Consider the following 22,327-nt stretch of genomic DNA (forward strand, 5'->3'; position numbering starts at 1 on the left):
AAGGAGCGCAGCCAGGAAACTCAATACATAGATTATTTTTTTTAACAGTAGCATTTTTTATTTATTTATAAAAATGTTTTACCAGGAAGTAATACATTGAGAGTTACCTCTCGTTTTCAAGTATGTCCTGGGCATAGTTAATGACAAATAATACATGGTTACAAATACAGTTACATAACTGAACAGGGTATACATTATATACAATACATTGCATTCACAGTTAGAGAAGATGTATATTATAGGCTTATGTAACAGTTACAGACCAGATTAAAATGTGAGACAGCCTTAGTTTTGAAAGAACTTAAACTGATGGTGGATGTGAGAGTCTCCGGTAAGTTGACTATATACCTTCTGCATTACCCTCTTAAAACTTTAAGATGCCTGCAACATATCCTACACATGCTGGCCCTTCCTAGACCAACATGTATTAGCCCTTCAAAGTAGAAACTAAATATTGCAATACTTTCAAGAACCCACTGGCACTAAAAGGTGTCAAAGCAAATGGTGAATAAGCAGATAAGAGACGTTTAAGGAATTGGCTGTGCCCTAACACTTCTAAATATACCTTGGACACTAGAGAATTAAGGGGTTAAACAGCACTATTTTAATTTCCAAGGACCCACCGGTTCCTGAGATACTTACAGTTTTCCTCCACATTAGGGATATTAAAATGGCCACCAAATCTCATGGTTCCGGCGAGCCAATAGGAAGCCGCAGTGTTAGCAGAGGGATGCCGTTGTAGCTTCTTATTGGACGACCATTTAAATGTTTAGGACCAAACATCATCAACTATATGGGCAAGTACAGTAACTTGGGAACCGAGGGGTCCATGGAACTAAACATAACACGGATTGAATTATGTAAAAAAAACAAAGTAAGAAAATTTGGCCGGATCGCAGCTAGAGAGGTTGTGAAAGGACAACACCAGGGGTAAAGGTTTCCAATGTCAGCTTGATGAAAGGTATGTTTCCTTTCAGCGTGTAGCACACTACGGCGTTGACTTGCCCCTAATGTGTATAGCAGAGGTGGTAGTGTCCTTCATGTCGGTGTGTGGTAAAGGGGTTGGGTGGTACATGTCTGGTGTACGGGTGGGAGGCTTGACTCATGTTTTAGCAGGTAGTCTGGTGATTGCAGTACAGTACCCAGTGTGTGTGCCTCATATATGGAGGTGGGAGTATGGAGTGCAGTTTCTAGGAGTGGCTTATTGCTTGGGAGTGGGCAAAGTTGAAAGAGCAGGTGCACTGGAATATAGTTTATATGATGTACAATGCTTTTCATACTTCCCTAGATAAACTATCTAAAATATGTATTTAAGCAACTGTCAGTACAGTACAGTACCCAGTGTGTGTGCCTCATATATGGAGGTGGGAGTATGGAGTGCGGTTTCTAGGAGTGGCTTATTGCTTGGGAGTGGGCAAAGTTGAAAGAGCAGGTGCACTGGAATATAGTTTATATGATGTACAATGCTTTTCATACTTCCCTAGATAAACTATCTAAAATATGTATTTAAGCAACTGTCAGAAGGTATGCGTCCATCGCATCTGTGCGTTTTTACGCGAGGGCTGGGAGGCGCGTGTCCTGGTGTATGTCGTGAGGGGTGGGAGGCGCGTGTCCTGGTGTATGACGCGAGGGGTGGGAGGCGCGCGTCCTTGTGTATGATGCGAGGGGTGGGAGGCGTGCGTCCTGGTGTATGTCGCGAGGGGTGGGAGGCGCGTGTCGTGGTGTATGACGCGAGGGGTGGGAGGCGCGTGTCGTGGTGTATGACGCGAGGGGTGGGAGGTGCTTGTCCTGGTGTATGACGCGTGTCCTGGTGTATGACGCGAGGGGTGGGAGGCGCGTGTCCTGGTGTATGACTCGTGTCCTGGTGTATGATATGAGGGGTGGGAATGAATACATGTTCCTCAAGTCTGTGCATAGGAGAGACGTGTCCCTCACATCTGATATAAGGGGTGAGAGACGTGTCCCTCACATCTGATATAAGGGGTGAGAGACATGTCCTTCGCATCTGATATAAGGGGTGAGAGACGTGTCCCTCGCATCTGATATAAGGGGTGAGAGACGTGTCCCTCGCATCTGATATAAGGGGTGAGAGACGTGTCCCTCTCATCTGATATAAGGGGTGAAAGACGTGTCCCTCGCAGCTGATATAAGGGGTGGGACACGTGTCCCTCCCATCTGATATAAGGGGTGAAAGACGTGTCCCTCACATCTGATATAAGGGGTGAAAGACATGTCCCTCGCAGCTGATATAAGGGGTGGGAGACGTGTCCCTCACATCTGATATAAGGGGTGAGAGACGTGTCCCTCACATCAGATATAAGGGGTGAGAGACGTGTCCCTCACATCTGATATAAGGGGTGAGAGACGTGTCCCTCACATTTGATATATGGGGTGGGAGACGTGTCCCTCACATCAGATATAAGGGGTGAGAGACGTGTCCCTCACATCAGATATAAGGGGTGAGAGACGTGTCCCTCACATTTGATATAAGGGGTGGGAGACGTGTCCCTCGCAGCTGATGTAAGGGGTGGGAGACGTGTCCCTCACATCTGATATAAGGGGTGAGAGACGTGTCCCTCGCAGCTGATGTAAGGGGTGAGATGTGTCCCTTGTGTCTGTATCCAATAGAGGTGTGTGCCTGTGTGGAAAGGATTTCTTACCTTTGGACGATTCAGCCACTTCCTTACCAGAGAAGGTAACATGCTCCAAGTTATCCGAGCTTTCTCTGCCCAGCTGTCTCTTTTTAAACGGGATATATCCAGAAACTCTCCACCTATGTCCCACTCTGCAGCCTTCCCTTTCTCCTCAACTCCTGCACTTCTTTCTTTCTTTGGCAGCCTGTCCCTTCCTCTGTCACTGTCCCTCTTTGTCTGTTCCTCTGTCCCTCTCTCTCTCTGCGCCTCTTTGTCTGTCCCTCTGTGTCTCTGTCCCTCTGCTCCTTTTTGTCTGTCCCTCTGTGTCTCTGTCCCTCTGCTCCTTTTTGTTTGTCTCTCTGTGCCTCTTTGTCTGTCTCTCTGTGTCTCTGTCCCTCTGCTCCTTTTTGTTTGTCTCTCTGTGCCTCTTTGTCTGTCCCTCTGTGCCTCTGTCCCTCTGCGCCTCTTTGTCTGTCTGTCTCTCACACCTGACTCCTCCTTCACCTGTGCAAACAATGACAGCCCTACCTGGAGGGGGCCGAGACACGCTGGGCGTGGCCATCGCAAGTGGGCGTGGCCATCGCAAGTGGGCGGGGCCAGCTCGGTTCTGTAGAAGGTAAGGACTGGCCTATGACGTGGGATCCGATGCACGTGGGCGTGATGTGAGAAAGTGCATTATTATTATTATTATTATATTCTGGTATAAGACGTCACAGCATGTATGTTTCCTTCTCAGAACTTGTAACATTGTTGTGCACAGTGTGTGTAGAAGAATGCATTACACACAGCGGGATTACATGCAGCCCCAAACCTCCAGGGATCAAATTAACATTTTATGACGGGTTTTTAAACCACAAGGGATCTGTTAGGATGTGATTATTTTGGCTACGATGAGCAGATCATTGTAGCATGTGGCAGCTATTTATCACAGTCCCCTGTCTGCAAAAGAAGAGCAAACAACAACAAAACGCCGGATTAAATCATATATCCCTTCCTTTCTACACAACTTTATTCCCCAGTTTTACAGCTGGGCGACTTTGCCAAATAGCTCCCTTGGATGCATATAGTTGCTCAGGTGAATAAGTGAGGTAAACACGTGAGCAGTGTGTTGTGTGCTCACTGCAGGTGATGAGATTGCCCTGTATATATATATATATATCACACATTGCCCTGTACATATATCACACAGCAAGGCGTTGCTGGGCTCCAGCTCACTTGAAAGGATTTGTTCTGACTCCTAACTTCCTGTGTCTGGACTTGTCCTGATGAAACACACATCTTTGTCATCACACCTTCTCCTGCTGCTTCCAGCATCTGCCCTCTGTGGGTGAAGATTATTCACTCCCCCGCCTTTCCTGACTGTTTCTCTGCCCCAGCTTGTTTCTTATGTACACTTAAACTTGCTGGACTACTTCTCTGTTATGTTGAACAGTTAACAATGGAGGTGTGTGACGGTGAAGGGGTAACCATGCCATAAATAAAGGTATTATGCCCGGCTGGTTACCTCTGAGCCCTGCTTCAGGTTTTAGAGTGTCAGCTCTTCAACCTGGGCATTGTACCTGCAATGAACGTAATTGTATGGCAATAAAGATTGCATGTGTGTTTTACCTTTCCAGGAGTGCTAACCAGTGGAGATTCTCAGGCTATGAGTTTCAAGGGGGGGTTGCAGTCAAAGTGTTGTCAGATTGTGTCTAGGTAGCAGGGGTCCAGAGTTGCTGGTAACCCCAAAAATGTATCCGGGTATCAGTTCATATTCCCGGGGACGTATAGACATCACTCCGGTCAAAATCCTCCCTTGAAAACAGTTACGCAACACCGCCAGGTTTCCCTGCTTCAGCACAGACCAGAAAGATAAAAAGGGGGTATGAGATTTGTGTACCCAGGTACAGTCAAGGGTCCCTAGGTTGGTAAGGGTTCCCCAGTATATGCCCAGGTACCCCCAGAATCAGTATAGAGATTCTGGGGGTTTCTCCAACTGTGTACTAAGTTGCGATAGGTTTTATGAAACCTAAGTCCTAGTTTCAGTAAAGGAAAGAGATACAGCCCTGGGAGTGCGCCTAAGCGTTCTTTGGTTCTAAAGAAAAGTAGGTTTCCTTAAGGGAAGGAGCTACAGCTCTGGGATTGCAGCTAAGTATGTTTTCATTTCACTTCAGGACATAGAAATTCTCTTCTGTTTCTGTTTATAAGGTCTACAGTGTATGAGGGATATGACTAGTGGGAATAAAAGTATATAGTCTCATTCTACACCTCATAGCCCAAAAGACTTAGACAAAGTAAAAAGTGTAAAAGTATATTTTATTAAACTGAGATGTTTGTAATGCATTATACTTATAAGCTGGGACTTTCAAAGATGTTTCTCTGAGATGGGTTAGTGGGCTACCAATTTGTGGTGCTACTAAGTCTGCCCTAGGTCTGTACTTCAAAGTCACAGATGCTGCCAGAGGTGTTAAAGTCATTTGGGCAGGATGGTTAGGTGGAGTACCCTTGTCTGGGAAACAATGCCAGCCATTGCGGCCAGCATTTGCCTTCCCAGACTTGGGGCCACCTAACCCAGCAGGTGGCTTCTGAATAACAAGTGGCTAGGGTGACAAACTCACGCAAGCCCTCGTTACATTCAGAAGAACCGCTTGCCCGGCTTTGGAAGACTGGCAGCCCTCTGATTGGCTGGTTGTAAAGTTCCCAGGCTCGGATTGATTGTAGTATTTCATGAATGAATCTGAAATACTATAAGAAACCCAGCAGCCAATTCGAATGTCAGATTCTAAGCGCCAAAACAGCAGCGGCAAATTTGAACTCACCAAAGATGCTCTGGGAGAAATAGACGCGAGCCGGTTTCAGAAATTTCAAGGCAAGAAATGTTCTAAGTCCCACTTTTCAGGGCCAAGTTCTGAAAAGAGAACGTAGAGGTCGCGGCTGGAACTACACGCCGAAAAGAGTACAAGGACGTTGGGTTCTTTCTCCTGGCCAAGGGATTTTGGCATCTCCGGCAGACATACAGTGGTGGCGTCTGGTAACTCATGCCGAATTGAGTTCCAGGACTTTTGCGGGTAACTCCCGGTCAACCTAAAGACTTTGCTTTCTGTGCTATCTCAACTAGGAAAGGTTTGTTTTGTAGCCCAGACCCCCAGTAAGTGTGTTTTCTCTTGTTTATTGTAATTCACTGTTTGTACGTCTGTTTCAATGGAATAAATGACAATTTGTTTTACTTCTTGGTTTTGCTCAGTGATATGATCCCGGTATAAAGGTGTAAATGCCTAGTGTAATGCAAAGAGTCTGGATTCAGCCAATAACTTGCACACTCTGAGTCATTAAACAGTCTTAGAGATGTAATCAAAAAGGGATTTTACTTAGCTTTGGTTATGTTCTCAGTTACAGCTTGTACAGCTTAACAGCATACAACAAGAAACACGCTCCAAACACCCGGAGAAGCCCCAATCAGTCTAGTCTGATCCTGAGAGAGCGACGGGAATTCTTGGCCAGGGCACGTGCACGGTCCGTGGAGAAGCTGCTAGCACTATCCCCAGCCTAGGCTCTTATTTATAGTATTTTGTGTTAGGCTTCCTCCAATCAGTGCTAAGTGGTGTAGCAAAATGCATACTTAAACTGATGAGTCACACTTCCTTTGCAGTAAACAACTCTATATAGTAAACGTGACAGAGAGATAGAGCTCTGCTAACTCAAAGCACATCTCATGGCACACTTAAGCTGATGAGTGGTCAAACATGTGTCAAGAGAGAGAGTTCTGCTAACTCAAAGCACGTTATGGCATACTTCAGCTAATAAGTGGTAATTCCCAATACATTCCACCTGTTGATTTGGGTGGCAGTGCAATCTCTTCCTATAGACGGAACACCTACACTCGGGGTGCGGTACAAATAGTCCACATTGATACAATTATAAAACCCCACGTAAACAGTAACAATAGTATTCAACAATTCTTGCACAAATACCCACAACCATCTGCCTGAGTCTAGGGGATGGGTACATAACTATAACAAGCTCTTCTCTGGAGTGGAAATTAACTTTTACCAATGGGTAACATAGTAAAACTGCGATGTGTCGTATATTGGAGACAATGTTCCATAGTCCATGTGACACCCACATACGGGTAACCATCTTCCCGCACTGAGGTGGTTCCGCAGATCCAACAATTCATATACGGTAACCATCTTCTTGCGCACTGAGGTGGGTCCACACATCCGCCAATTCGTATACGGGTAACCATCTGCTTGAGAATACCACACACAGGACATTGATTCTTTACAGTCTTTAACATATCCAGGGTTATAGGTCACCCCCGCCTGTTGGGCCCATTCATATGTGGCCTGTGTGCCTCTATGTCCATCTTTTTCCTGAGCCCAATTGGCCAAATTAAGTAGGACTGAGTCTAGCATCCGGTTCTCCGCCACTTTGGCTAGTGCGTCCGCATCCAAAATTTGGACCCCCCCTCGGGTAAATGGGCATTGACATGTCCTATATGGATTGTCCATGTATTTCCGGCTGTCCAGAGTTCTTCCCAAATCTCTGGACCACCCCAAACTAGCTTGCAGTGTATCTTCTAACCTCTCTCTTTCTAACTTGCCAGCCATGCAAGTCTTTTGTAACCGGCCAAACTGTAGATATAAAGAAACAAAGCCTCTGTAGTTTCTTGAATCATCATTAGTATTATTTGTAATTCAGCAAATTGGCTGAAACCAACTGCCCCTTGATCTTGGAGGACGACATTCTGTTTAGATGCAGCTGCTGCCCACCGCCGGCCATTATATGTTATCTGGGCCGATCCATCTGTGAATCATGCAGTCTCCCATTGCTCCACGTTTAAACCTTCATATGGTGGCCTAATAAACCCTGATTGTAACAATGCTTGCACTTTGTCCCCTATTTCTTTGTGTCCCCCTGGCAAATGATATTGTTTCAAATATTCAGGCTGTCCTGGAGCGGGTATTCGTATAGGGGTCCATTTGGCATGCCCTCTTATTATTTCCTTGATCGTCTGAAAATAATAGGCCTTATGAGGGAACCCAAATGTGAACAACCCCCACTCTGTTTGTATGCTTTGACCCAACAACACATCTATGCCCAGCATGTTTCCTGGGATATTGGTTTCCACTACACTGGTGGTGAAAGAGGGACCTTTATTGTTTGCTAACAGCACTGCAACCCAATTTGACCTGGTGATGGCCCCACATAGACCCTCTATATGCACTACTCCTTTTTCCCTATCAGAGTTCCCGTGTATGGATTGTCACCTTGGCCCCCTGTATCCACGAGAGCCATAAAAGATTGTGGGGCTCATTTATTATCCCACCAGACCTGGACAGGTACATAGGGACGCTGTCACGGTAACTTATGACAAGATATAATAAACACCAAATATCTGGGTTGAACTGAAGGAGGCTTAGATATAATAAAATATATTTATTCCTTAAAAAGGTGAACACAGCAATATAGTACAATTAACAGGCAAGAAGGTAACACTTACTTAGGGTTGGGGAATGGAGAAGTATCAGCTAGCAATTCTCCAGCAATCCGGTGACATTCAAGGTGAAATCAGAAGAACAACAAACTGTAGGGTTGACACAGTTTATATACCTTTATAACCCTATTCTTAACATTGAATACAGACTATTGGTGAACAATTATCTGTATCCAATCCCTAACGTGAAAACACAGTTGAACCCATGCTCCCCAGCTAGTTAGCCCATGCGTACTGGGACTCTGAGGGTCTTATTTCTGTAGCCCCATAATTAAATCAGGGGCAACGACCAGTCTACCAGATGAAGTATCTGGCAGGATCTTCATTGTTTGTAGGTGTAGATATAACACTTACAAACCACTCCAGTTTGATGCTTCTCCGCCCTCAGGTAAACAGTTAGAGTGGCAGAGTCTTTTGATCAGTACTTGGTTCCTAGTGTAAACAATCAGGGCAGTTAACTTTTGATCACAGGGCTTATGCTAAATCATCCGGCTGCCCTTCCTGACTTATTAGCATATCATATGAAGTCTGCATTTTCAGAGCAGATCCAAAATACCATATACACTTTAATATCTTCACATATTAATAAGTTCCGTTCTGGTGGGCCCAGTGGGTCGAAATTTGCCAGTTTTTAATGCCTACAGTGACTCTACATATTGGCCAAATGTCAACTCTCTGCGACCTCCAGAACTGGAGATACAGAAATGCACTTTAAAACATTAAAATACAGGATTATAATGAAACATGGGAACAGGGGAACATACATTTTCCTGACATGACAAGGTGTAAGCCACATTCCTGGACCGCAGTCCAGTTAACCCCTTGCCTCCCTGGTGAGGTCGGGGTGGCCATATGGGGTGCAACCCCTTTAATACCGGGCTAACCCCCCTCTCCCTCTACACCTCCCCTTCTTAATGGGTGACCTGTGGCCCACTGGCCCGAACGGGGAGTGGGGCACTGCTGGCATCGTTAACGAACTCAGTCTCAGAGGGATAGTCCTGACGTGAAAGTCCATCAGCATTGCTGTTTTCACTACCCTTTTTGTGCTGAACAGTAAACTCAAACTCTTGCAAGGCCAAGCTCAACCTTAGCAACTTGGCATTCTCCCCTGATGTCCTCAGCAGCCAACTCAGGGGGTTGTGGTCTGTGAGGACCGTGAAAGCCCTTCCATACACATAGGGCTGGAGTTTTTTGAGTGCCCACACAATGGCCAAGCACTCTTTCTCAATGGTGGCATAGGCCACTTCTCTGGGGAGTAGTTTTCGGCTGAGGTACACCACAGGGTGCTCTCTGCCGTCGTCCCCCACTTGGCTCAACACAGCCCCAATGCCATAGTCCGAGGCATCAGTCTGTATAAGGAAATGTTTGGTATAGTCCGGGGCAGCCAGTATGGGGGCCCCAGCAAGCGCAGTTTTCAGTGCCTGGAAAGCAGTTTCACAGGCAGGAGTCCAGGTGATAAGCACAGGCAGTTGCTTCTTAGTCAAATCAGTCAGAGGTTTGGCCACGGCGCTGTACTGTGGGACAAACTTCCTATAGTACCCTGCAGTGCCCAAAAATGCCATGACCTGTTTCTTGGTTTTTGGAACAGGCCACTGAACTATGGCTTCTACCTTGGCTGGCTCTGGTTTGAGGTGCCCTCCCCCCACCCTGTGCCCTAAGTACAGGACCTCTGCCATCCCTACCATACACTTAGTGGGTTTCAAGGTAAGCCCAGCCTCCCTGATCCTATCCAGCACCGCAGCTACATGTCCTAAGTGGGAGTCCCAGAAATTACTGAAGATAGCAATGTCATCTAAGTAAGCCCTGGCATAGCTCTGCATCCCTTCCAGTAACCTATTGACCAGGCGTTGGAAGGTAGCCGGGGCATTCTTCATCCCAAATGGCATCACCAAAAACTCATAGAGGCCACTTGGAGTGATGAATGCTGACTTCTCCCTAGCCTCCAGGGTCAGTGGGATTTGCCAATAGCTTCTGCTCAAATCCATAGTGGTCAGATACCTTGCCCCCGCGAGTTCATCCAGTAACTCATCCATGCGGGGCATGGGGTAGGCATCTGACACCGTCCCAGCGTTGAGCAAGCGGTAGTCCACACAAAACCGGGTGGTCTTGTCCTTCTTAGGGACTAGAACTACCGGGCTTGCCCAAGGACTCTGGGAGGGAGTAATTACCCCTAGGGTCAGCATCTCCTCTATCTCCCTTTCCATACTGGTCTTGACCTCTGCTGACACTCTGGATCTTGTGCAGAGGCTGCAGATCCCCTGTGCTTATGCAGAGGCTGCAGATCCCCTGTGTGCACTGGGTGTTTTGTGAGATGTGTGGTCCCTGGCATGTCAGTGAAGAGGGCCCTAAACTTAGCTAGCATGTCCCTTGCTTCTATCTGCTGCCTAGCACTCAACAGTGCCCCTATCTCTACCTGCTCCACAGTGTTTCCCTGCCTAGCCTCCCCTAGGAGATCAGGCAGAGCATTGCTCGCCGGATCCTCCAGCAGTGGGCTACAGATGGCCATTACTGCTCCCATACTCGGTGCTCTGTATTCTTTCAGCATATTGACGTGATGTGTCTTATGCCTCTCAGGCTCTACCTGTACAACGTAGTTGTACTCATTCACCTTTCGGATAACCGGGTACGGTCCCGACCAGGCAGCCATCAACTTGTTCTCCCGAGTGGGTTTGAGAACAAGCACCTGCTGTCCTGGGATGAATTCTCTGCTACGGGCATTCCGGTCATACCATTGCTTTTGCTTGGTCTGAGCGGCCCTGAGGTGGTCCTGGGCCACCCCCATGAGCATCTCTAACCGGTTTCGGAGATCTACTACATACTGGATCACTGAAGCATCAGTAGCAGTACTGAGTACCCTCACGGAATAGGTCCAGAGGTCCACGTACCCTGCGGCCATATAGTAGCTCGAAGGGGGAGAAGCCTGTAGATTCCTGCGGTACCTCTCGGTAGGCAAACAGCAAGTGCTGTAAATGAACCTCCCAGTCTTTCCCCTCCGCCTCTATAAAGGTCCGAAGCATCTGCTTCATGGTACCGTTAAACCTCTCATGTAATCCGTTTGTCTGGGGATGGTAAGGGGTAGTGCGCCGGTGCTGTACACCGCATGCATCCCAGAGACAATGTAACAGTTCACTCATGAACTGCGACCCCTGATCGGTTAGGATCTCACTAGGGAAACCAACCCTAGAAAAAATGTTCAGCAAAGCTGCTGCCACTGTCTTGGCATCTATGGTGCAAAGCGCTACCGCCTCAGGGTACCGGGTGGCAAAATCCACCACGTGAGGAAGTAGCGCTTCCCTGACTTGCTAGGAATCATAAGGGGTCCTACAAGATCCATCGCTACTTTCTGGAAGGGTTCCCCTATTATCGGTAGGGGTTTCAGGGGTGCCTTCACACGGTCACCCGCCTTACCCACTCGCTGGCAGGCATCACAAGAGCGGCAGAAATTGCCCACATCTCGAGATGCCCCCGGCCAGTAGTAACGCTGTAATAACCGGGCTCGCGTTCTGTTGACCTCCTGATGTCCCGCTAACGGAATAGAGTGAGCTACCCGTAACAGTTGCTGTCCGTACCCCTGGGGCACTACTAGCTGTCGTTTACTGGTCAATCCCTCCTCTATCCCTGGGTTCCCTTCTTCTCTATACAGGAGTCCCTTATGCCATAGGCAGTGCTCAGTGCCTTCCCCTGCCTGAGATTCGGACGCCCGCAGTCTCACACCGGCCAGGGTATGGTCTGTCTTCACTGCCTCCCTAAACTGGGCGACGGACGGCCGGAGCAGACATCTCACCCCGGTCACAGTCGGTGACCGGCAAGCAGTCGGCTTGATGGATTCAAGAGCTGCAGTGACCCTGGTCCGACCTGATATGGCCCGGCCAGAGGAATTACTCCCAGGCCCTGGGATACAGATCACTGTGGCTGACAGAGAGCCACGTTTCCTGCACGTGGCCAGAATCTTTTTGGATTGGGGGGAGGGCCAGGGTGTGCGGGAGGTGGGGGTTTTACCCAGTTTGGCAACGATCTGGGTCCGATGACCTGCACCTACGACCGAGTGCCCAAACCCGCTGCAGTGGCTGCGGTTACCCGGAGCCAGACAGCAGCACTGGCGACAGCACCAGTCCCCCAGCCTTTGGGACCAACGTTAGCGGAGGGCGCAGAGGAGCCCGTGGAGGTAAGCCAGGATCAGTTGCAACCACAGACTGACTTACTGTTTCCCCTCACCCTTCCCCATTCTCCGGACAATGACATGACTGGGGGGTGAAGGGGAAGGGCAGTGCGAACAGCGCTAATGCTAAAAATAACAAATAATAACACATAGGTGACTAACATAAAATATGCACACTTTAAATGTTAAAGTGGGGGCTGCCAGGAAAAAAAGTTCACACAAACCAATACAGACAATAAAAACAAATAAACCGGCGCCTCCAAAAAGAAATATAAATATAGCCTGACCAAATATAAAGTCCAATACGGCTGGGATGAAGTCCAAGGCAGATTCTTCAATGAAGTCTCATGGAAAGACAAACAAACAAATAAGACAAAAACAGAAAAAAAGAAAAAAAGAGTAAAAGATCATAGTGCAACTAAAGACAACTTAAACAAAAAATCACTGATAAGGTTGACAAGAAAATAATTACAAATTTAATGCAAATGAATTAAAATATATATAAAAACAACAGACACTTGAATGTTGGGCTGGAGACACTATAAACGATGACATCCGGTAGGGATAAAATTGAAACCCTACTTACAGCAAAGCTGATGATAATAAGCCCGTAGCACAATGTCCTGTTCTTAAAACCGAAGCCTGGTAAGTAGATGTTATAACTCAGCCTCTAGAGATCCACGATGCCGGAAACTGCCGCTGCTAACACACTCACGGATGTGCTGATGTGTGGGGGGTGACACAGGTGAAGACCTGGACCAAGTGCTGCCGAGGGATTCGCCGAGGTGATACACGCAGACCAAGAGGTCTCGCGATAGCTCGGTGACGTCACCACTTAGAGCAGAAGCAGGGGAAGTGCCGGACAGAGACCGGGGAGCTCAGAGAGCTCAGGCTGGGTATAGGGAGGACAGAAGGGCTACTGGGGGAGAATGTCAAAGTCTCTGCCAATAAAAGCCACCAGGGATAAAACCGTACTGAAACAGTAACAGTTCTTTCAGGTGGTCATAGTCATCAGCATACTCATCTAGAAGCGCCATCATCGTCTGCTTAGCCAAGCCAGACAGTAAGGGATCCAAACGTGCAACCCTATGCTGGGGAAGCACTTTGTACCGCCGACACTGTGTCTCAAAGTTCTTTAGAAAACTGTCGATCTGATCAGTACCTTCCACGAACTTGGTGAGACTGTGCTGATCCAGTTTGAGTTCATCTTTGTTGGGTTGGAAAGGGCGGCAATAAGCGGGTCTGTTCACTGCCATAGTGATAAACTGCAGCCGCTCCTCCGGTGTCCCTCTGTCACCCCACGCAGTAATCAGTGCCAACATTTCAGGGGTGAACGGACTGGTAGCCGCAGCAACCAGTACCCCTCCTGTTGCACTGCTCCCGGGAGGTGCACTCGTTCCCTCCCCGAGATTCCGCCGCCCCGGCACTTGGTTCCTTCCCTGATCTACGGGTGGCTGTATAAGGGCAAACTGAGCCGTATCCTGAGGCTCTGCAAGCCGGGCTTCATAGTCACCGATTGCGTCAACCATGTCTGCGACCTCCTGGTTCTCATAGGGCAGTCCATATTCACGGCACTTGTCTTTCAGCTGAGCTCGGGTCCTCATGTTGGATGAGCCTTCAGCCTAGCTCATGGTTCACGGTCGCAGCAGTGAGGTGGTGTGACAACTTATGTTAACTGTTGCACTACTGTGTGTTCAATATCTTTAGTCCCAGGAACTCGCAATTCCCTTCGAGTTCCCACTATATTACAGGGTCCCGCAGTACACTGTAATACAGGTTCAGTTCAATCCCACCGCTGCCACCAGTTAATTATATGCTTGTCACGGTAACTTATGACAAGATATAACAAACACCAAATATCTGGGTTGAACTGAACGAGGCTTAGATATAATAAAACATATTTATTCCTTTAAAAGGTGAACTCAGCAATATAGTACAATTAACAGCCAAGAAGGTAACACTTACTTAGGGTTGGGGAATGGAGAAGTATCAGCTAGCAATTCTCCAGCAATCCGGTGACATTCACGGTGAAATCAGAAGAACAACAAACTGTAGGGTTGACACAGTTTATATACCTTTGTAACCCTATTCTTAACATTGAATACAGACTATTGGTGAACAATTATCTGTATCCAATCCCTAACGTGGAAACACAGTTTAACCCATGCCCCCCAGCTAGTTAGCCCATGCGTACTGGGACTCTAAGGGTCTTATTTCTGTAGCCCCATAATTAAATCAGGGGCAACGACCAGTCTACCAGATGAAGTATCTGGCAGGATCTTCATTGTTTGTAGGTGTAGATATAACACTTACAAACCACTCCAGTTTGATGCTTCTCCGCCCTCAGGTAAACAGTTAGAGTGGCAGAGACTTTTGATCAGTACTTGGTTCCTAGTGTAAACAATCAGGGCAGTTAACTTTTGATCACAGGGCTTATGCTAAATCATCCGGCTGCCCTTCCTGACTTATTAGCATAGCAGATGGAGTCTGCATTTTCAGAGCAGATCCAAAATACCATATACACTTTAATATCTTCACATATTAATAAGTTCCGTTCTGGTGGGCCCAGTGAGTCGAAATTTGCCAGTTTTTAATGCCTACAGTGACTCTACATATTGGCCAAATTTCAACTCTCTGCGACCTCCAGAACCGGAGATACAGAAATGCACTTTAAAACATTTTTAAAATACAAGATTATAATGGAACAGGGGAACATACATTTTCCTGACATGACAAGGTGTAAGCCACATTCCTGGACCGCAGTCCAGTTAACCCCTTGCCTCCCTGGTGAGGTCAGGGGGTGGCCATATGGGGTGCAACCCCTTTAATACCGGGCTAACCCCCCTCTCCCTCTACAGAGGACTATCCCCTGTTTGCACCTGTACCAGTGGAACCCCCTCGGTATATAAGGGTTTGGCCACCTCCCACCCATCTGGAGGGGCATGGCTTGTGTCAGTCAATGTAAGGATCAGGGAGTCATGTCGCCCTCGGTGCGCTCCCCGCTTTCTCCACTGTCGGGGGTCCCGCTCCTCTCGCGCCATCTACCTCTCGTCATGCGGACAGCGTGCACGCACCTCACTCAAAGCTTTATGCTTCCCTCTCCGGCCCGCCTCTGAACTCCGCACCATCAGGGGGGCGCAACGCGCGACCAGCACGCACAGGAGACGAGTCCTCAGTAATCCACCTGGGCACCTCCCCACACCTGTCCTGCGCAGCGGAGCAGCCAATGGTGATCACCACTGCTGACACACCTCCACTACACCTTCTAATTGGATGCTCTCTCCTATATATGCTCAGCGGTACCACTGGCACATTGTCTGAGCATAATTGAATGTTCCATTGTGTTCATTGCTTCCTAGCCTTGCAGTCTTGTCTTGTCCTCTTGTTCGCAGCTCTCTGTCATTGACCTGGCTTGTTTTGGACTCTGCTATTCTGTACTCCTGACCCCGGCTATCTACGACAATCCGCACCTCTCGAACCCTGACCTCGGCACCATACAACGACTATTCTCCTCTCTTCAACCCGGACCTCGACTAATAGTACCTGCATTGATCCGTACCTCTCCAGCCCAGACCCCGGCAAGTATATCGACAATTCGTACCTCTCCAACCCAGCCCCGGCTACCTTGACCAACCTACACACCAGACGTGCCCACGCTTTAAAAAAAAAAAAAAATCCTCTGTAGGGCAGAATTATGACATACGGGAACTTCTGGCCATCAAGCTTGCTCTCAAGAATGGAGACACCTGTTGGAAGGTACGGAGAACCCCATCACCATTTTAACCGACCATAAAAATCTGCTCTACATTGAAGGCGCCCGTCGCCTAGGTGCTCGAAAAGCCCGCTGGTCGCTCTTTTTCTCCCGTTTTAATTACATTATCTCCTTTGTACCGGATTCCAAAAATACTAAGGCCGATGCTCTCTCAAAGCAGTTTCTGCTTGACGATAAATCCGAAGATCATCTCATAACAGTTCTCCCCTCCAAGTATATACTCTCTGCTAATACGTTCAACGTACTGGATAATATTTTACTAGACCAATCTCGCGTTCCAGAGGGCCCTGAGGTTCCCGAGGATTGTCTTTTCGTCTCGCCACAACACCGGAGGAAGGTCTTAGAATGGGGCCACTCGTCCAAGTCTTCTTGACCCCCAGGTACTAGAAGAACCACCGATCTTGTAGAACGGACTTTCTGGTGGCCCAGCATCCAAAGAGACATTAAAGAATTTGTCAAAGCATGCTCGACGCGTGCCCGTAATAAAAACCTCTGAAACAAACCACTTGGACTCTTACATCCCCTTCCCATCCTGGATCACCCTTGGAACCATTTGTCTATGGAATTTATAGTGGAGCTACCACTTTCCAAAGGGATGAACACCATTCTCGTCATTGTAGACCATTTTTCCAAACAAACGCACTTCATCATGTTGAAAGGCCTTCCCAACTCCTCCAAACTTGCAGAGATTTTTGTCAAGGAGATTTTTCGACTACATGGTGTACATCAGACCATCGTCTCCGATCGGGGGTCACAATTTATTTCCAAGTTTTGGTGGGCTTTTTCTCAAAAGGTATCTCTCTACAATTTTCTTCAGGGTATCAGCCCCAAACCTACGGCCAGACAGAGAGAACTAACCAGTCCTTGGAACAGTACCTATGTTGCTTCATCTCGGACACCAAAGATAACTGGATGGACCTTCTTCCCTGGGCCGAATTTGTGAATAATACCCAGCGCAACGAATCCACCCAAGAGTTGCCCTTTTTGATAAACTATGGATTTCATCCATCTCGACTTCCGATGACCACAACTTCTTCAGGGGTATCAGTGGCAGATAACAGAATTCTACTTCTACAAGACTCCTGGAAAATAATCCTAGGAGAATTTCAAGACCGCAACCTCTAGTCAAAAGCTTCAGGCAGACCGTCACCGCTGAAAGACCCAGGAATTCAACCCAGGAGACAGGGTGTGGTTATCCGCCAAAAATATTCAGCTCAAGGTGCCCACACTCAAACTGGCACCCAGGTTCCTTGGCTCCTACTCCATACTGGAGAAAATCAACCCTGTGGCATATCGCCTGCATCTCCCTCCATCTTTGAAAATCCCTTCTGTTTTTCATATGTCTCTTTGAAACCCGCTTTCCGGAGCCCCCGCTTTCCAGATTCTTCCTCTTCTCCTCCTCCACCTCTCCTCATACAGGGGCAACAAGAGTATGAGGTCCAGTCTATCTTAGACTCCAGGATTTCTAGTGGATCAGTCCAGTATCCTGTGCACTGGAAGGGTTTCGGACCCGAGGAACGATCCTGGGTTCCCTACCCCGTCTTCACGGTCCAAGGCTTGTCCGTCTCTTCCATGCCAAATATCCCCACAAGCCCTCTTTGAGACGCCCGGAGGTCGCTCCTGAAAGGGAAGTGGGGGTACTGTAAAGATCCGTCGGTGTAATGACAACTCACCGCAGCCCGCGGTCAAGCGCTCCTGCGAACCCTCTGTCCATGTCACCTCCCATGAGGCTGCGGCTAGCCGCCCCCGCCTAGGTGCGCGAGTCCCACGTCAATTCTATCTCCATGTGACGGTTCAGGGGATTCCTTCCCCTCCATGTGTCCCTGGCGCTCCGCTCCTTCCTGCCTCTCATATACCTTCCTTGCCTTCCCCTGCTATTCTACCTTCCTCCTCCCGCACCTGTCCCTCTGCGGCAGCCTCTGACGCGCTCCCGGCATCTGCGCGCGCTCCCCGCAAGACACGCGCGCCTTCTCGGTCTCCCGTTCCCCGTTGCGGTGCTCCCCGCTCACGGCCCCCCTCGGCTCCCATTCCGGTTCCCTTACCTCCTGCAGTCTCTCCTCCTGTCCTTCCTCCACTCTCAGTAGGCGCCCCCGCTGCACGGTGCTCCGCGCGCCTCGTGACGCAGCCTGTGCGCGCGCACTCTAACCTTACACGCTCCTCTTGTAGGCTTTCCCAGACCCCTGGTTCCTCCTCTCATACTCTACAGGCTATCTCCCTCACTGGCTCACATGTCTCCTCCTCTTCTCCTCCTCACCTATCCCTGCTGTCTCCCACTTCACCCTCTGCTCCTCCTCTCTCTCCCATTGGTGTTCCCTCCTTTATAACCCCTGTCTGTCCTCTCTCTCATTGCTCTGCATAGTTGTTTGTAACCTCTGTGTGTGCAGTCCTATGCTTGGCTCTCCTGTGTTTTCCAGCTTCTGTTCCTGCTCCTGCTTACCCCTGGATTTCCCTGGCTTGACCTCTGCTTGTACTGGATTACCCTGCTCTCTACTGCCCTTGAACCCTGCTTAAGGACACGACTTTGCTGACTTCTGTTATCCCTGGACTCTGGCTTACGAACATTACGATCCTGCTCTCTGTATCCCTGGACTCTGGCACACGGACATCACTATCCTTACTCTGAATCCCAAAGGCGTTGCAAGTATAACTAACCATCTCTCTACAAGCCCGGAAACGCCATACCACACTCCGGGCACGCCCTCACTGCTGTGGGTGTTTGGTAAAACCCTTCCCACCTCAATACTGGGGACTGGCCAGGTCTGTGGGCATACAGGCGTTACACTCCAGCCCCGCTCCTGGACTCCGTCCGTGGTGCGACGTTATGGGGGCGCGCACACACCCCTTGCTTGGCTTAGACTTGGACGCTCGCAGTCTCATGCCCTCCAAGCTGGGATCAGATTGCACCGCATCCCTAAATTGGGCACCTAACTCTGGCCACCCCCCCCCGGTCACATCTGAGTCAGGGGGACAGGGAACAGGTACAGGGAATAGTAAGTCATTGTCAGAAAGTGACTGAGTCTGGCTTACATGTCTGGTCTCCGCAGAGACTACTGGAACTGTAGGTCTAAAATGCAGGGGGACAGGGGCTAGTTCTGCTGCGATCCTTGCTGTCTGGCTCCTGGTGATCGCTGCAACAGGCGCCAGCTCAGTGATAAAAACACAGGTAACGTGTCCTAGGTCGTTACCCAGCAAGACCTCGGCATCTAACCCAGACAAAATCCCCACCTCCCTCATGCCACGTCCGGCACCCCAGTCCAAAAAGACCCGGGCAACCTGGAGTGACTGCGGTCCTCCGTCTGGCAGGGTCACTTGCATACCGGTGCCCGGGAGAAAATCCTCTGGCCGCACCATATCAGGGCGAACCAGAGTCACGGTGGCACTGGAGTCTAGCAAGCCGTCCGCCTGCCGGTCTCCGATGGTCACCTTCTGCAGATGCTTCTACCGGACATCGTTGGGCTGCATCCCGACTGGAGCAACCTGATGTCCCCCGCTCTCCGCTGCTTGTCCCGAGGTGGCAAGTGCAGTCACTCTGCTGGGCATCCCTCTGTGGGCTGGTTCCACGGTTGTACTTGGCTTGGCTGTTTGTGCCAGTCTCACACGGGCGACTGGCCTCGCAGCTGGTGAGCATTGCCCCTGATGGGGTCCCTTGGACCGGTCCCGGTCCGGACAATCTGGCCTGAGATGTCCAACTTTATTGCAGGAATAACACCGCCTCTCATGCTTGAACTCTGTAGCCTTGGGTGCGTTGTTTGCTGCCGCAGGCTGGTGTGTCCACTTAGGGGTAGTCTTAGCACCCAGGGCTGCACGGCCCGCTTCTTTGGGTGCTACAGGGTCCTTCATTGCTCACGGCTGGCCACATACTCATCTGCCATTTTCGCTGCATGCTCATAGGTCCGAGGTTTATGGCCATAGACCCATCCCCTCACATCTGTGGGAAACTGCTGCAGCAGCTGCTCTTGAAAGAATAAGTCCAGCAGGGTATGAAATTTTGTAACCCCATTCCCCTCCACCCACTGAGTCCCGTGCAAAGCCATCCTACCGGCATAGGTGCTGTATGACTCTCCGGGGAGTACTACCCCTGTCCGGAACTTGCCCCTGTAAGATTCTGGGGTCAGGGCATACTGGGTTAGCAGCTTGCTTTTCACATGACCGTAGTCATCGGCATCCACATGTGGAATACCCATCACAGTCCGTTTGGCTTTGCCAGATAACAGTGGTCGCAGTCTGACCACCCAGTCCCTCCTTGGAATTCGGAACCAGGAACACTGCATCTCGAAGTCATTCAGGAACGCATCGAGGTCATCTGTGCCATACACGAACTTGCTGAAGCTGTGATGATCTGCCCGGTGAAAGACCTTGTTCCCCGTTTTCAAGGTAGGAGTTGTGGGTTCTTTCGAGCACTGCTGTCAGGAGCTGTACCCGCTCTGCAGTGCTAACACCCGTTCCCCATGTAGCCAGAAGTGCAGTGAGCCCAGGGACGGCATGCTCGGCAGCCGCAGCTGCTACGTCATCCGCAACCCCTGGCACCAAGCCACCCACGACCGGGGGGTCACTAGCACTCTCCTTATGTCCTTGCAGCCCCGGAGCTGGAGGGACCTCCTGCACTCCGGGCTGAATAGCGTCTGCCAACACAGCAGCTATGGGGACTTGCCCCTCTGGTAGGACCCTGCGGTCCTCATGATGCTCCAAATGCTCCTCCAGTTGTGCCTTCAACCACCCATCTGTCGGTCAGCCATACCCCGCACATCTCTCCGTGACTATCTCTCTGGTCTACGACCTGAACCTTCCTGAGCGATCGCTCATGGTGCCTTCGGGGTATGGGTGAAGGGAACAGTGAAGTCTCTCGTGCTCTTTATAAGTATGTGTCAGTTGCTACTTGTCTGAGGAGCTCGCAAGCTACAAGGTCCTCACTATATTACAGAGCCCCGCAGGAAACTGCAATATAGGTTCAATCAGTATCCCACCACACTGCCACCAGTTATTTAAAAGCCTGTAACGATGACACCAACTTTATCAACACATTTATATTTCTGGGTACTTGATTGAACAGAACAAGTTGCAAAATAAATTGTGATTTATTTCCTTAATAGACAAACACACGACATCTGCAGAATACACTTAAAACAACACTTACTGGGATAAGGGAACGGAAGAAATTGTCCTTGGAACGAAAGAAATTGTCCTTTGCTTGCAAGCGCCAGAAATGCAACCTTGGTGTAAAAGTCCTATGGTTATGTTGTTATTAACCCCTTCACTCCTGGACTGGTTGCTGCTGTGCTGGAACAAAGTCTTCCATCTTTACATCATGGATCAAAATTCAGAAATCACACTGGGGATACCTGGGGAGCCACAGTTATAGACTGCCCAAAGCTATCTTTAACATGTGGATCCAATCCCCTCGTGGGAACAAAAAAAACCACGAATAGCCAAGTTACCCACAGTTCATAAGACCGATCAAAAGGGCTGTCCGGTGGGCAGGGCGCATGGGTCAGGTTGACGCCCATGCCACTTAGCATACCTGGGCTACACCCATACCTTGGCACCACTGAGTCTGATTTTTGACCCAGAGGTGTCACTAGCCTGACATCTGCTGTGCATCAGTATGTCAGTTTTGTATACATTATGGGTCTTCTGGGTTTTTTCATAACTGACACTCTTTTAGACAGGGAGATGCTAATCAGCTAGATCCCTTTGAGGCTCCATCATAAAAATACCGAAGCTCATTCACCCATCTCACAGCTGTATGTCCACGGAATTCCTGCTTGGACTTACAAAAAATACCTCCTGCCTTACATTTAAGATCTGCAGTTTTTACACACTTTATTAAAACAACATGTTACGTTTGTGTTATAACTGTAAAAATGATATTTATGTGCATGTAGTGGTTCACTGTATTTGCATCTCAAAAATCAGGTTTTTGGGTGCTTTTGTTCTAGAATTAGTATTTCTCATTGAAATGCCGGCTTCTATACCGCCATCATGTGTCGGTTAGAGGGTATGGCAAGTAATGCATCTTGTCTTTTAACGTTGCAGGCAGGGAATGGCCTGCGAATGGGGAATAAAAATGGCAGGGACAGGGCAAAGACAGTAATGCATAGCAAATAAGATTAACCCCTTCCTTCCCCGTCACACCGTACATCTCCAACACCGACCCGGCTGCCTCGACCAACCTACACCAGACGTGCTCACGCGGCTGTTGGTGGCGTTATATCTATCTTCCACCTCAGCTCTGCGGGTCTGCCTTTTTTGTGGTGAGCACATTGTGACACTGCCCCTGTGTCCATGAC

At 49.0% G+C, this 22,327-nt stretch overlaps 1 protein-coding gene across 2 annotated transcripts in view; it reads right to left on the reverse strand.

The window, feature by feature from the left end:
- LOC142495389 (lateral signaling target protein 2 homolog) overlaps positions 1 to 3,118 on the reverse strand; it is a 42,393-nt gene extending 39,275 nt beyond the window's left edge. For both annotated transcript variants that reach the window (XM_075600837.1, XM_075600838.1), the window contains exon 1: positions 2,661 to 3,118. In XM_075600837.1, coding sequence (XP_075456952.1) covers positions 2,661 to 2,702 — 42 coding nt within the window. In that variant the 5' untranslated portion in view covers positions 2,703 to 3,118. The remainder of the gene's footprint in view (positions 1 to 2,660) is intronic.
- Positions 3,119 to 22,327: the final 19,209 nt, after the last annotated feature.

Source organism: Ascaphus truei, chromosome 5, assembly GCF_040206685.1.
Source record: "Ascaphus truei isolate aAscTru1 chromosome 5, aAscTru1.hap1, whole genome shotgun sequence".
NCBI lineage: Eukaryota > Metazoa > Chordata > Amphibia > Anura > Ascaphidae > Ascaphus > Ascaphus truei.